The 15,790-nt window shown below is 34.0% G+C and overlaps 1 protein-coding gene across 1 annotated transcript; it reads right to left on the reverse strand.

Moving 5' to 3' along the window:
- Positions 1-1,841: 1,841 nt before the first annotated feature.
- Positions 1,842-2,414, reverse strand: LOC149197204 (uncharacterized). Its single transcript, XM_089408598.1, has one exon. The coding sequence runs from the start codon at positions 2,412-2,414 to the stop codon at positions 1,842-1,844; it is 573 nt and encodes a 190-aa protein (XP_089264724.1).
- Positions 2,415-15,790: the final 13,376 nt, after the last annotated feature.

Here is a 15,790-nt window from a genome sequence, read left to right on the forward strand (position 1 = left end):
TACAAACATACTTTCAGTCTTAAGCAACCATTCATTTTTTATGAATAAACGCGACTTTATGAGCAAAAGCAAAACCTTTCATGGGTAAGGTATGAGACTCATAGGAAAGATTCATTGTATAATCTCAACTTCTGAAATGATACATGAGATGTTAATTTTTTTATAAATTAAATAATAAAAAAATCAAAATTATGATTTAGCTCTAACTATTAAATAATCATCTTTATCTTATTAGATTATATATTATAATTTAAAACATACTTTAGACTTACATAACCATTAAATTTTTATAAATAAACATGACTTTAGAAATAAATAAAATCAAATTAAAACTCAATTATTATGATCTTAAAACATACTTTAAATTAAAATTCACAGGCACAATTTATATAGTGTTCCTCAAACCTTATCTCCTTTAAAATTAAGCAAAAAATCATTAATGTCAATTCAAATCAAAATAAATGAATCCATGGAAAAACAAAGCTATCTTACAAAATTTAAACCAATTGAAAGAGTAAAGCTTACATGTTTTGCATAAAGTAGGTGCGTTGTGCTTGACTAGATTCATATTTAGAAATCGATTACACTATTTCATTCCATAATGAATTCCCTCACGCCTTTAGATAGGTTTTATCATAACAAATACCATGGGAAAATACATAGGTTCTCAAACACTAGAGCCCAAAAACTGCCAAATGTATTTTATTAATTTATTATTAGTTTACCAAGTCAAAATGTTTATATAGCATAATATAACAAGACATTAGAACATCTCTTGGCACAATAATTAGTTATGGAAAAAAAAAAATTCCATTATTAATTATGGAAAAGTTATTAAAACTACTTGTTATTTTATAGAAAAATCAAAACCTTTATTACTTTATGGAAAAATCTAAATTTTATATTAAAATTCTTTATTATCTTAAAGGTTTTGTGAACTATATTTTGGATTAACTTTCATATATATGTGTGTGTGTAGTCTAACTTATAGACAAATGGTCTTCTTTGACTACCATTTTTTCTGGTTAATTTTAATCAAAATCTTACAAACATTTTTTAAAATTTGAATTTAAATAGTTTAATATGCATAATAAGAGTGTCTCGGGGGTTTTCAATGTTATTGAATCTATTTATGCATTCAAAAAATTATTTTAAACGGCAAAAAAATCTTGAAATTATAATCTTGAAATTGTATTGCAAGATTCTGGTAAATTAAATTGAAAAAATGATTTCAGTTAATTTTAACCAAATTCAATAAAAATTGCAAATTAATGTTTTAAAAAATTAATTAAATATTATTTATAATATCTAAATTTTTAGAATTCCAATAAATGAAAAAAAAATAACTATAAAATAAAAAAATTAACAAACCACCCCCTCTCTATATATATTCTAAAATTTTGTCTATTTTGTATAGTTATTCATCATCTTTTGATAATTATAACTTCTTTTTTCCAAGGAAAAAAATCGAACTTTTTTATAAGGAGTAAAAAAGTTACAAAGCATATGAGTTAACATTCTGCAAAAAGATGCCTGATAAAGACAAAAGCTCCTCTGAGAAGGATCACCAGCACCCCTACGTAGTGCTAATCTAAAAACTCCTGTACTCGGCCTGAGCAGCCATAACCAAGAAAATAAAACTGAAGTCCAAGTGTCTCCTGGGCCTCCTTTCATGAGGAAAACAACCCAAATAAACTCATACAGTGAAGAAAATCCATAATCCGCTCTATCAAAACAGAGCATAAACGTATATATAGGAGAAAAAACAAAACAAAGTACATATGCCACCAGCTATCATATGAAACACAGATAAACTAGTGCATATAAGTAGAAGCAAAAAACTATATATTTGGAGGGAGATCTGACACACGGATCTGATCCTGAAACTGTTCAGTTACTCTCCAAACACCCACAGCTTGCTGCAGACCTGTTTTAGAAAGCCCATCTGCTTCCTCATTGCATTCCCTGTATATGTGATCAATAGAAAAAACATTAAATTGCTGTTTTAAAGAGTGAATTTCTTCTAGTAAAGGCATCAACATGTAGTGCTGGCATCTAAATTTTCCAATAACCCAGTTTACAACATTCATCGAATCTCCAAAAATCTGAACTGTAAGGATATTTTTGTGGATGAGACAACAGAGAAGAAGCTTTAAGGCAGTGAGTTCAACAAAGTTATTTGAGCCCATTCCAATTCCTACTGAAGCCTTTAACGAGTGAGAAGTACTGAGATGAATGCACAACTCGGCACCCGTGTAATTGTTTTGGGCTGCACCATCACAAAAAGCCCACGGAATCCCATCTCTAATGCGGAACTCCTTCCGCTGATTAAATTTTGCAGGTTCCTCCTTTAACGGAATGTTGTCTAGAATGGCGTTGCTTTGAATGGCAATAGCAGCCACAGGGGTCGACATTTCTCTAAAAATACTACGATTCCTTGCAAGCCAAATACCGCAACAAATGATGGGAGGCAAATTCCTCAGGTTCTTCTCTTGAAAGTGGTTCCACCAATATTCCCAAGCTGTGGTCAAACTAACACCCTCCCATCTTAATTTTACATTTAAGAGCCTTTCCACTTCATGCCATACCTGCTTTGTAAACGTGCATGAAAGAAAAAGATGGGGAATGGATTCAGAATCCGCATAACACAGAGGGCATCTTCCAGGCCCCTGCTTGAAATGGGCTTGTAGTACTTCCCAAGTAGGAATCTTATGATTTAAGGCACACCAAAAAAAGATTCTAGCTTTTTTAGGACACTTTAATTTGAACAAAGGCTTTGACCACCAAACATGAGGATTCCAGCCTTTGTTCTTCCTCAAGAAATTGTAACCAGCCTTTGGGGAATAAAGCCCAGTCTCAGCATGTGCCCACACCAGAGAATCTGGCCTGTCCTTTAATCTAACATTGGATCTTCTAATAATTATAACTTGCATTACAAACAATTAATTAATAAATGATTTTATTGTAAATCTATATTATACTATTATAATATAATTTTTTAATTATATTAATAATATTTTATTATTTAAATAGTTATATATATATATATATATATATATATATATATATATATATATATATATATATATATATATATATATATATATATATATATATCATCTTGAATGGAGTGTTACTGAGATATTTACTAGGTTTTGAATATTTAACCACTACAAACTACCTATTTTACTCCATGGAATAACTCTCCAATCAAATTAGCATAAAGACGTATCCCAAACAAACCATCCCCACACACACACACACACACACATATATATATATATTCATATTCTAAGGGTCTCTATTCTCTATAATTATTATTATTATTTTTTTTTTTGAGGATAATGATAATTTTAACTTGCATTACACTATTAAAACTATATAATTGTAATATAATTTTGTAATTATATTAATAATGTTTTATTATTAGAATAAGGATATATATATATATATATATATATATATATATATATATAGTTTGGATTTTTATTACTATAATTTCTATTCAAGGTTATTAAGATATTTATGAAGTTTTGAATGGTTGATCATTAAATAAGGAGTAGTTTAGCAATGTATTTATTTAATCATTATTTAACATTTTTGTTGGCGGTGATGGATCCACTAACATGTAAGGGGATATACCTAGTAAGAAGTCTCAGCTAGACCTCAAACTGTTTGGTGTAGGAGTCCCAGTAGTGGGTCGTACGGTATCGCCTTTACCGTGATTGCACACAAAGGCAAGTAAGATGTCCATGTTGGTAGCAAGGGTGTGACATATGCATCACGTCAAGGAAGGTGCATGAGCAGTTCTAACACACGAAGGGTTAGGTGAGTGCGTCCCTTGGAAACCTGTTAAGGCACGGAGTTAAGAAGGGAACACACGAGCCAAGATGCATCACAAACTCGAAGGCAAGTAAGCTAGCAATCCAAATTGATGGTTAAACCAACAACATGTTTCAATAAGATGCATACATACATATACAGAAAGAGTATATACACACATGCATAAGCAAATAGATACATATATCATTTAGAGTAAACAAAATAACTGAAATACAATACGACATATGCATGAAACATGTTGGCTCTGTTATATTAAGAAGTGAAAGTTTTGATCATACAATACAACTATGACCAACCACTAGTTTCGACAGTGGAATGTTACAGTGATTATCGCCTGCTCCTCCAAAGAGATATACTAGCTCTCCATAGTGGAGAAGCCAAGGCTCGTTACAATACTCTCCAGGCTTTCTTTAAGATACTCCTATCGGAAGCTTGGCTGACCAAAAGCGTCTATAATGAGTTATGAGTTTCTATTTATAGCAAAGGGTGGGCTCACCCTTGACATTCCCCTTTGTGACTCTTCATCTACCCTTGTGACTCTTCACCTACTACATGACTATTATGTCCAACTATTAACACTTGGACTTTCACTATACATGACAGTACATTACAATGCGCATGTACCCATGTGGGATGACATAGGCTTGAGCAAGCCATGCAAGACATCACTAAGACTCGGACATATGTGTGATGACCAACTCTTTGACATCCTCATCGTGGTCGACCATGGTGGAATGATGCTAAGATTGGTGGTCTATGGTGGTGTTCGAGGGCTCAATGGTGAGATCCAACTAAAAGTGAACTCTTGCCTCCATTGCATCTAGGTACACTGATATGGCTCCTCTGTCCAACTTGTCTGATAGTATGCACATGGTCGTCCAAGGTGCAGCTGTACCAGAAACATACTGATCCATAGTGTCTGCGCTGATCTCCAAACATGTGTTGCTGCCCGTGCACATCAACTTTTCGGAATACATGTTCAACTCTAGTCGGACTTGCTTCTTGTCTTTGGCTCGGTAAGTGTGCCAAAAGGGTGGGATCGCATGCATGTGCATAATGACATGCATGCTATTGAATTCCATTGCATACGATCAACAACACTTCTCACCTTGTCTACTCCATGCCAACGACTATGATGAATCTATAACTTTTACGAGCGCAATTTCATTCGTTTGTGCATGTTGCGCCCCTATTGTACCTTTTCATGTTGTAACTCATTCTCTCTTCTGTGCAACTCCTATTCTTTCTTAAGTTGCTACTTCAACACATGCAACTCGTTCTCTATTTCTCTCTTTGCCTTCGTGTGATATTCATGTCGTGTTGTCATCTCATATCCTCAATCTCCAAATCGGTTTTCATCATGAGTGGATCTGCTTTGAAATTGTAGCTTTGCTCTGCCTCTATGTTGTCAACAACCTTCCTCTCGCATTCGTCACGTGCAGGTGTTATTCCTTCTTCTGCTATTGATGGTGATGCTTGTTGTGATGCCATTTCCATTCATCTTGATATCTTTGTCCACGAAAAACTTTATGTCTTCTTGGATAAGCAAGTTCATAGACACTTGATCGACTGCATCCCCAGTTGAACTCTTAACGGTGTCTTTGACTCTGCTTTCCTAGAAGCCATTATACCTGTGTTGTTGGGAGGTGGATGACACTTGTGATACCTGGAGATATAGAGACACTCATGGAAAACAATCTATCAGTTGAAAGCCAAAACAAACTGGAGGACTAACATGCAACATACCTGTGTGACTGTCCATGAAGATTACGTAATTTTTACTAGGAGGCTAGGAGGCTGACTCCCAAGACTGCGGACGACACATTTTAGGCTGCTAGGAGGCTAACTCATTGTTGGAACTGCACAATGAACGATCCATCCTAGCCTGCTGAGGACTGAAACTGTGCAATGCACAATTTCAGTCAGCAGTGACATGCAACCATCAAACTGCATTGCGCAGTTTCTAGGGATAGCAGGACACTACCTCTAATAATTTCACAATGCAAGCCTGGAGGTCAGTGCTGGTCCAAACTTGTGCAATTTATGGAGGGAAGGCAAAGCCTTCGCTTTCAGAAATATGCAATGCTATCCAGGCAAGGCACGGTCTGGGCTAAGGCAACCTAGATTGGTCGATGGGTGACTGAAAACATGAGAAGTTTGAAAGCATGATGAGATGAGTGTAAACAAGAGTGAATGATTATGCATGAAAACAGTAAGTGCAGAATTCAAAACATGGGATGCATGCATGTGTGTGAAGCGAGTTGATGCAATGGTGACCATTGGTGCAAAAACAGTGTCATGCATGCGACAACAATGAGATGCGAATAAAAACTTAAACGACATTTTTTCAAGCTTACATGCATGCAAACGACAACAAGCATTCACATAAATCAAGAAGACAACATTCATACAAGCCAAAACACAAAAAGCAATAGAAACGTAGCGCAAGACATGTGAAGCAGGCTTACCCTAAAACAATTGAGTTCAATGTGCAGATGACTCCTATATATGATGTGGGATGTCAGAGCTACAAGATTGATGTGAGGAATGAGCTTTATAGCATCCGATTCATAAGTTTTGATAAAATCAAGTTTATGACGCGCATGACAAAAATCTAGGAAAATCAACACTTCGCAGGAGGTTTCTGAAATGATCCTTGCATGTAACCTTCAGCTGCTAAAAATAGATCCCTAAATCTAGGGATTCCTTTGCATGCTACCTTGGGAAAAGCAGTCCATGCATGCAAATTAGTTTTTCTCAGTCCCAAAGGGAACCGGTCAACCTGAAGGCACATGCATCAGTCTGCGAGCCTGGAATGAAAATCTTTGTTGTTCTAAAGCTAAGAAGAGTTGGTTTTCCTAGAGGGATTGCACAATTTCTGGGAGGAACAGGTGACTGTCTCTTAAGATTGCACAATTTCTGGGCTGAGTAGCTGTCCTGGGTCAAATTGCACAATTTTTTCAAGGAAGCCTGTCTGACTTGATTGCATAATTTCTGAGCCTAGTAGGCTTCCTAAATAATTTTCACAATTTCAACTAGCTGCTAGGATATTTGTCGCAAAGGGATTGCGCAATTTCTGGGAGCGGCATGTGGCTGCTGCCCAAAATTGCGTAAGTTCTGGGCTGAGCAGCTATCCTGGGATGAATTGCGCAATTTTTTAGAGGAATACTATCAGGAAGAATTGTGTAATTCTAGAGCCCAACTAGGTGTCCAACTAGCTTTGTGCAAATTTTGGAGGGAATGTTGGTTGCCCTCCAAAATTTCACAATTCCTAGAGGGAGTTTCTCAACCAGCAACTGACACTAAGTCTGGAAAGAAGCCTGTGAAGGAGGTGGAATAAACTCGCATGCACAGGCTCACAAAACTCTATGAAACAACTGAAGCCTATGTGCTTGATGATGCAAGACATGTTGCTAAGGATGGTTGGTAAGGAGGCTCCAAAATGAAGCTAAGGAAAAATTTTGGAGGGTGCTTGTTGCCGCTACAACACTTGGCGACAAACTAGTAGAACTCTAGCTCTCTAAATGGATCTTGTTTATGAAAGTAAAGTCTAACACCTCAAGAAGTATTGATCAGTTCTATGTTTGTCTTGGTTTCCACACTTGCTTAATTGTAAGATGTAATATATGCCAAGCCCTTGGTCGGTTGACACACATTCCAAGCCAAGTCAGCACAGTTGTTTCGATTGGGGATTAAGGGTATATTGGGGCACAAGTGTATTGGTCGTTAAAGTTTAAGTTTTATCTCTATTATCGTTGCACTGCTAGAAAACCTGGACATTACACCGACAGAGTCACGTAAAAACATAAGCATCACTTCACTACCAGTGAGCCTGATCAGTACCCCAGTGGAGTTACTTTTATCACCTCTTTGTGTAGGAAGCCTTTCTCTTCTTTCGCCTTATTCATTTTTCATTTTTTTCAGACTTTTTCCACATTTTCATTTTTTCATAATTGTGCATAGAACTTATTCATTTTAGGGATAGAAGAGGGATCCTGACTAATTGAGAGCAGAAGAGTTTGTTCCTTTAGAGAAGTAGTTTATATATACCTCTGATGTGCTTGTTAAGGTTTTCCCCCTCACCTTACTCTACTTGACTGAGATGACAAGGATTAACCCAAAAACAACTGATTAGAGTAGGTGATACTAGTTCACACCTAAGCGTTGTGTTTTCACCAAGGTTCACTTCGAATAATACGTATTTTCCATTCATGTATCATGGACTGAAAGTAACAAGTTCTTCATGAGAGAGTGGACAATAGATAAAAAAATGTTAATAGTTGTATAAGTCCTATTGTACTTTACCTAGGCTCGTTTCAAGAGTCAGACACGGTCCATGCGAAACTAACCTATGAACGAAAATAAGCAAACAAAACAGAATGCAAAGAAAGAAGCAAAAAAAAATGTCTACGCAAAGTGAGTAAGAACACAAACAAGAAAGCAATAAAACATACAAAGAAATAAGGAAACATGCGCGCAAGAAAACAACTCAAATAAGATACTACTCCTACGCCTAAGCTAACAGTGCATGAGTCATCTCACGTGAAGTGATACTTCCAATGCAGCCATTGGTGCATTGGTCGAACCATGTTAGTGAAGGAATGGTTCTCGAACATCATAGTTGCACAAACCAGCAAGCATGAAAGATATAACGATGAAGACGTACACACTTCGAGCTTACAAGCATCCAAAAAAATAAATGAGTGAAAGCGGATGACATGCACTCTATGGACTTTCCATGGTTCTCTACTACACTGCGTGTAGATGTTGAGTGTATGCATTCTCTTGACAATGACATGCAAGAAAACATGAGAAAGGTAGACCACTTACGTTGTGCAAGTGTGCTTGTTGTGTAAGATTCCTCCAATGCATGAGCGATGGGATCATGTAGTTCGAGTGGAGGAAGTGAAATCTGAGTGTTAGATTGATCTTGAATGAAAAGTAGAGAGTGATGAGGAGCCTTGCATGTTTCAACAATTTCCTGATCAGAAGAGAAACCAACCTCATGACAGCGAGGGCCTGACATAACCATCAGCTCAAGCTGAAGTGCCTCGACAGTCTACGGGGTTTCAACTTTGTCGACAAATAGATCATCATAGACCAGTGGCTTAGATGGATTAACAACAAGCGAATGAACATTGTGATCAGATGAAGAAGTAGAGAGATCACGACAACCAAGATCATAAAATCTAGGATGGTCATTGGCATCCTCATGATTTGATGAATCATGCAGAGGGGTAGATGAGAAGCAAGGATTTTCACCCTTTGTGTTTTTAGAAATGACAGATGACAGATTGGATGGATTTTTAGAGGAAGATGTATCCTCTCCACAATGTAATGATAGACTGATAATTGACGAGTCTTGTGAACGATCGGAAGTAGAAACATCTGGAAATGAGTTTTCATAAGGGAAATCAATAGTGGCAGAATCACAAGGGATGTCAGGATAAAGTGGATGAGGTGTTGCTAGAAGGGAGCACTAGTACAAAATGACTAATTAGTTACTAAAAACAACTAAAATTTGCATATAAACAACCATTTTTCAGTTGGTGACCAATTGTAGCTAATTTATTTTATCTTATAACGTGACCAACTTTAGTCATTTTTAGCTTAGTCATTAATTGGTTCCTCAATTTTACCATCTAGTAGTATATTTAGTCATTGATTTGGTCATGAATTTTTCATTGGTTTAGTCATTAATTGTCGCAATTAATGACCAAATATATAACAAAATATATTACTATATGAATCCTCGAGAAAACTAATTAATGACCAAAGAAATATGACCAAAATGTTGGTTGTGTTATAAGATACTGTAAATTAGCTACTAATAGTCATATATATGCAAATTTTAGTCATCATTTAAAACCAATTAATGACCAAAGAAATATGACTAAATTTTAGTCGTGTTATAAGATATTGTAAATTAGCTACTAATAGCAGGGAAAATTTTAAGACCCCCCCTAAATTTATATGTATAATAAATCGGCAAATCTCCATGGTGTATAGGAAAAATGGAAGGCAATTTTATCAATAATATAATATGTATATATAATGTTTTGGCGAATCTCTCACCAGGCATAGCGAATATTTTACTCAATTATAAAATCTTGTAAGATCTTGGCAAGTCTTTCACTAAACAATAAAACTTTGTAAAGTCCTAGTGAATCTTAGCATTGTGAACTCTTAGAGAAATTTTTGAAAAAGTATAAAACCATATATGACAAGAGCCACATGGTGGCAATATCACTGTTTTTTCTCCACATTTCCACGACATGAAACTTGTTTATAAAATTATAAAAAAGCCAACCAAGTCCCTTATAATATGCAGGTAAGATTATAACAGAGTCTAATACCTCTACTATGCTTATCTTCATTCAAGTGTCATAGTTTCTATACTTAACACTGTGAATCACAACTCTCTCAGAACTCAACTCTATAGTGTAATTAAAACCTTTGGAAATTGAATCTAATAACTCTATAAAAAGGATTAGTGAAATAGAAGCTTTTGTGAATGAGCCCACTAACTATCACTGCTAAACAATCAATCTAGACTATGAAGTCTTCCATCTTGATCACAATCGTGCTCACGATCAAGGGAGTGTAACCACCTGGACTGGCATAATGGCCATAATAGCTTCCAATAATCAACAACCACCTTGCAATGACATCCTAGCTCATGTCTCATGAATTTTATTCATCAATATTAACTGATATAAATCTTATAAAGATAATATTAGAATCCTCTCCAGGTTCACTGTTAATACAAGGGTAAAGGAAATTTTCTAGCTCAAGGCACTAGCCAATACCAACTTTGGTATTTGTGACCCCTTTGTGGGGATGAACCTACCCTGCCCCCGTTGGGTTTCTGCCTTGTAACATAGTTCAAGAATCACAAGACTTTCCAATCTTCCTACTCCATTAGACACACTTTATATGCTATACATAGTGAATGGAAAAGAAGCATTATAGAACACACAATTTCACAAAAGGAAGAAAAATATTAGCCAGTCAATATCAAAATCTTAACCACTAATTAATAAAGAATAACAAGTAGTGTAATGAATTGTTCTGAGTTATTTATTTACAAGCTGTAAAGAATGTTGTGGAATGGAAAATATTGCTTAGGCAACCCTTCAATATTTTCTACTAATATGTCTGTGCATGTACATATGAAATTAAGAGCATTGTTGAATACAAAGTTTCCTTTTCTCTTGCCTCCATTTGACAAATCAGTGTGAAATCAGTGTCACTTTGAATCTCCTTTCCTGTGTGGATGTTTTGACAAATCAATGTGAAATCAAAGTCACTTTGAATTTCCTTTCCTACAAGGGATCACATTCATAGTTGATTAGTAAAAGATAATCTACTATATATTATGTTCAAGAAAATGACTGCAATCTACAGTGGAAACGAGACCTCAATTCTTATTCTAAATTTGAATATCTCACGACAACATAAGAGATAAAAATGCATATGGCCTTAGTAGGTAGAAAACAATCACTCCATCATTACGATACCACCTAGATTTTAGCACTTAATCTAAATAATGGCACTGGTTGCAGTGCTTATTTGCATTAACATCATCGAAAAGAAACAACAATGTTTCAAAGCACACTTACAGGACAAGTTGTAACATTTCGAGAATATTTAATGATAGAATCTGAACCTCGTAGCTATGGTGGGGAAACTAGGGAACCCAAATCTTGGAAGATATCTCATACCAAATCTGAGAAAAAAAATAAAAAAGGGAAAAAATCAAAATCTATAAATCAAGCAATGAATTGTTCACAAATCAAATACAATTCCTTTAACTAACAATTAAATTGTGGTGATATATTTAAATATTTAGTAAGAGGGGAACTTCAAACCATGGAATATTACCTTTGTCATTACTGTCATCCCTCAGTGACTATTACAAATCAATACTTATGGAAAGATTGTAAGAAATTCTGTGAAATAGTAAAGCATAACCTCTATTTTCAAGCAACAAAATCAAGACATTGTTACATCAAGAGCCATAATTGATACATAATCAATGAATCAAGTCCTTGTATGGCACAAGCTTGTTTCACAACCTCTATTTTCTCAATAACAAAATCAAGACATTGTATGTGGTTATTGCCAAAAGGAAATTGCGCTCTAATTTGGAAGAGGATCTTATCAAAAGACATGGATTTATTCAAAGCTACAAAGCCTAATGGGTTACTGAAAAATAAGTTGGAATATGGGATCATGATACTTAAATTGAAAAAATATGCTTTCCTTTTAGAAACATTACAGTTATACAATGTTTTTTGAAAGCATTAGAATTTGAAATTGGGCCTTTCTATCAAGACAAATTTTCATTAACAAAATGTACTTTCCTACCTGAAATGTTGTAGATATCCACGAAAAACTTGAAAAGCATAAGAGAACTTAGCATAATGTACTTTTTTTCCTTCCTTAACATTCTTAAAGAGTTGAGGTTCCCCAAGTCATTAGGTAACTTTCGAAGGAAATGACTGTTAGTAATAGTGAAATTCACAACTGAACATGTGTCACAAATATGAGGGGGCATCTACTCCAAATCACAAAAGTGCTCCAGGTTAAAATCTAGCATTATTGGAATCTTAATGCTCGACTGGGTGTTATTGAACCCATAATTTTTTCCAATCTTCACTAAAATCTTAAAGACATCTTCTCTAAGTTCTACATGACTTTACTATGCTCTTGAAGTGGGGGCACATGCAGCCTCTCCAAGTGAATAGTCTTAAACTAAGTGAAGATAAGGCTGATAGATTATTCAGTGTGGATCTCTTTAACCCATAATTGAATACTATTAGGACTTTCAAATTTTTCATGGAACTCAAAAATGTTGGAAGAAAGTATTTGCTTCCAAAAAAGAGTAAAACTAAAGCCTCTCCTTGAGGACAATTGATGTCACACCACTGATACTTCTCCATGGAATTGTATAGGTAAACCACAAATGCAGAATTCCATTAGAATATTGTGTTTATTGAATACACAAATGAAATCATTGCATTTCTTTAAAATATATTTTGAAATCAAAATTACCGAAATTACATATCGATAACCTAGTGGGTATAGGATAAAATTCACCCGTGTCATTCCTAGAAAGCATGAGAAAAAACCTAATACTATATATAAAACCAAGAAAAATTCAAATTCATCACTTCTAGGGACCTCGTAACCACCTTGCCAATACACAAATATTTTCCTATTTGTAGTTAGAAAAATTACCCAAATTACAATCTGTTTACTCCAGTCTATGTTCGAAAGTTATAGAAGGATGACTAGTGCAATCAATCCATTCCTTTTAGCCCTAGATTTGTTTTAGTTTAAAACAGAAGTATACAAATATACTTGTCTAATGTCTATGCTTTAACCATTCACCTTAAGATGTTTTTACAATATAATTTCCTAAGTCTATTTAATATCTTCATTATCATAAAAACCAACCTATATCCATCTTAACTCCACATCTACCACTCTTAGGGGGATGAAATCTATTTATCCCTCTGAGCACTTGGTAGACCCAAAATTAAGATGGATCTAAGATGATAGAATTTCCCCTTTAAATAGTTTATGCTCACATGAATACCGTGGTATTACCATGGGTCAATACCGTGGGTTATCATAAACCTGGAGCTTAAAAATTATTATTAGTAATTTATAAAAATTAATAAAATTAATAGTTGATTTTTATTTTATTTTTTATTTTAAGCTAAAATGTTTAACATACATTAAATTACAACATGCATTTTTACTCTTGATCCACCAAGCCCTGAGAGGGATCAAATATTTTTTCACTCTATGCTAGTTTGCATATCACGATATTTGATACCTCTCGGGGGTTAGTAGATCCAGAGTAAAGATGGATCTATGCTTGTTTAATTCCCCCATTTAAATAGGCTACATTCTAGGTGAATACCATGGGTCAATACCATGTGCCACTTTTATTTTTATTAATACTAATATTAGGGTTAATAATTCTTTTTTGCATGGTATTAATAATAATCTAGCCCATGGTATTTTTCCCATAGTATTTTTCCCATAGGTTTCACCTAAATATAACACATTTTTTGAGTGTTCGTAAATAAGGTGACTTATGGAGTAAACATAAAAAAAATGTTTTATTTGTTTACCATACCTCTGATTTATTTATATTTTTATTAATTTACCATACCTCTTTTACAAATACGGTATTTGGCCCATAGGATTCACTTAAATAAAACCTCTTTTTTGAGGCTTCATAAATAGAACGAGGGTTATGGACTAAATATAAAAAGAGGTTTTATTTATTTACCATACGTCTAGTTTATTTATATTTTTATTTATTTACCATACCTTTTGATTAAGTATAAAAAGACATTTTATTTTTTTACCATACCTCCACTTTACTTATATTTTTATTTGTTTACACCCTTGCATGTATATAAGGTGACTTATGGAGTAAATATAAAAAAAGTTTTATAATTTACCATACCTCTCATTTATTTATATTTTTATTAATTTACCATACCTCTTTTATAAATATGGTATTTGGCCCATAGGATTCACTTAAATAAAACCTATTCTTGAAAATTAGGCGAATGGAAGGTTTTAACTCCTAATTTCAAGGGCTAAATTTACCTTTTTTACCCTCTCCCTTAAATTAAGGTGGGCTATTTGAGGTGATTTGTAAAATTGTACTATCATACAAAATATTCGCCCACTAAAAATTTAAAACCCCTTAATTTCGCGAAAGGGCTAACATTCACCCCTAAAATTTTCCATGACTAATAGTCGTATATATGCAAAATTTAGTCATCATTTAATAATAAAAAAATTATCATTTGTAGTAGCCATTTATCCTTTTTTTGTATTTTCATATTCATTATATAAATGACTGATTTAGTAGTCTCTATTCATTTCATTTATTCATGTTCATCATTAATTAATATAAGCTACTAATTTAGTAGTTTTATATTGATTTTATGTGTTTATTATTAATCACCATAAATTAATTAGTATGATTTTGGGACTAAATTTTAAGAAAATGTTATATAATGTGCATGTTTATCTAATGTGATAATGCAATGTTACATATGTTAATTACAAGACTAAATAATACCAAGTGCAAATAAAAATAATTTCAACCATATGAATTTTATTATATAAAATATTAAGTATTACAATATGAGTTTCCAACTTAATATGGGTTGGACTACAATTTACCATGAAATATTGTTTCATTGTTTCAAAACATTATCACTGTGTTTCCAAAGCATTGCAACTGAATTCACCAACTCTGAAGGCTTGACCATTAGTCTATATGGGTGTGTCTTAAGCAAGATATTGGCTCTAAGGGTATCACTAGATAGATTCTCTTCTCTCTCTCATTTTTCATTTGTCGCACCAGTGTTATTTTTATCCTCTTTCTTCAATTGTTGCTTCTTACCATCAATATTGAGTTCCTCTCCTGAACATGAAAGAAGATACAATGCAGAGTATAAGACATGAAAGATGATGAATACTTGAATATAAAATAAAGTATACTATAAAATATTTACATGACATATACCTCAACATTCGAGAGTGACCACTATGTGGCTAGATGACCTATATAAACAAAGAAAATAAAATGTCACCATAGAAAATCGAATTGGAGGGGGATTCATCATGCATGCTAGGATTTTTTGTGTGTGCACACATCATATTTCTCACTTCTAATTGTATCAAAAATAAAAAGTATGCACAATGACATGTAGTGACATGTGGTTGTCTATTTGACTCAATGATATGCTTGATTTTTTAACCCATTCCAATCCTACCACAATGAAATTAAGAGAGACAAGGACACAAGAAGGACTATCAATAAATGAAATTAGAAACTTTAGAATGAAACTCAATTGTACTTGAATGTAACGATAAGTATTTGCAGCTTCCTAGTCACCGATGAGCA

Source organism: Pinus tabuliformis, chromosome 2_2, assembly GCF_031772625.1.
Source record: "Pinus tabuliformis cultivar Carrire ecotype Pingquan chromosome 2_2, CPIR1, whole genome shotgun sequence".
Taxonomy (NCBI): domain Eukaryota; kingdom Viridiplantae; phylum Streptophyta; class Pinopsida; order Pinales; family Pinaceae; genus Pinus; species Pinus tabuliformis.

What these genes read in the sequence shown, in the direction of transcription:
- LOC149197204 (XM_089408598.1), bottom strand. Translation starts at nt 2,414, where the DNA reads ATGTCGACCCCTGTGGCTGCTATTGCCATTCAAAGCAACGCCATTCTA.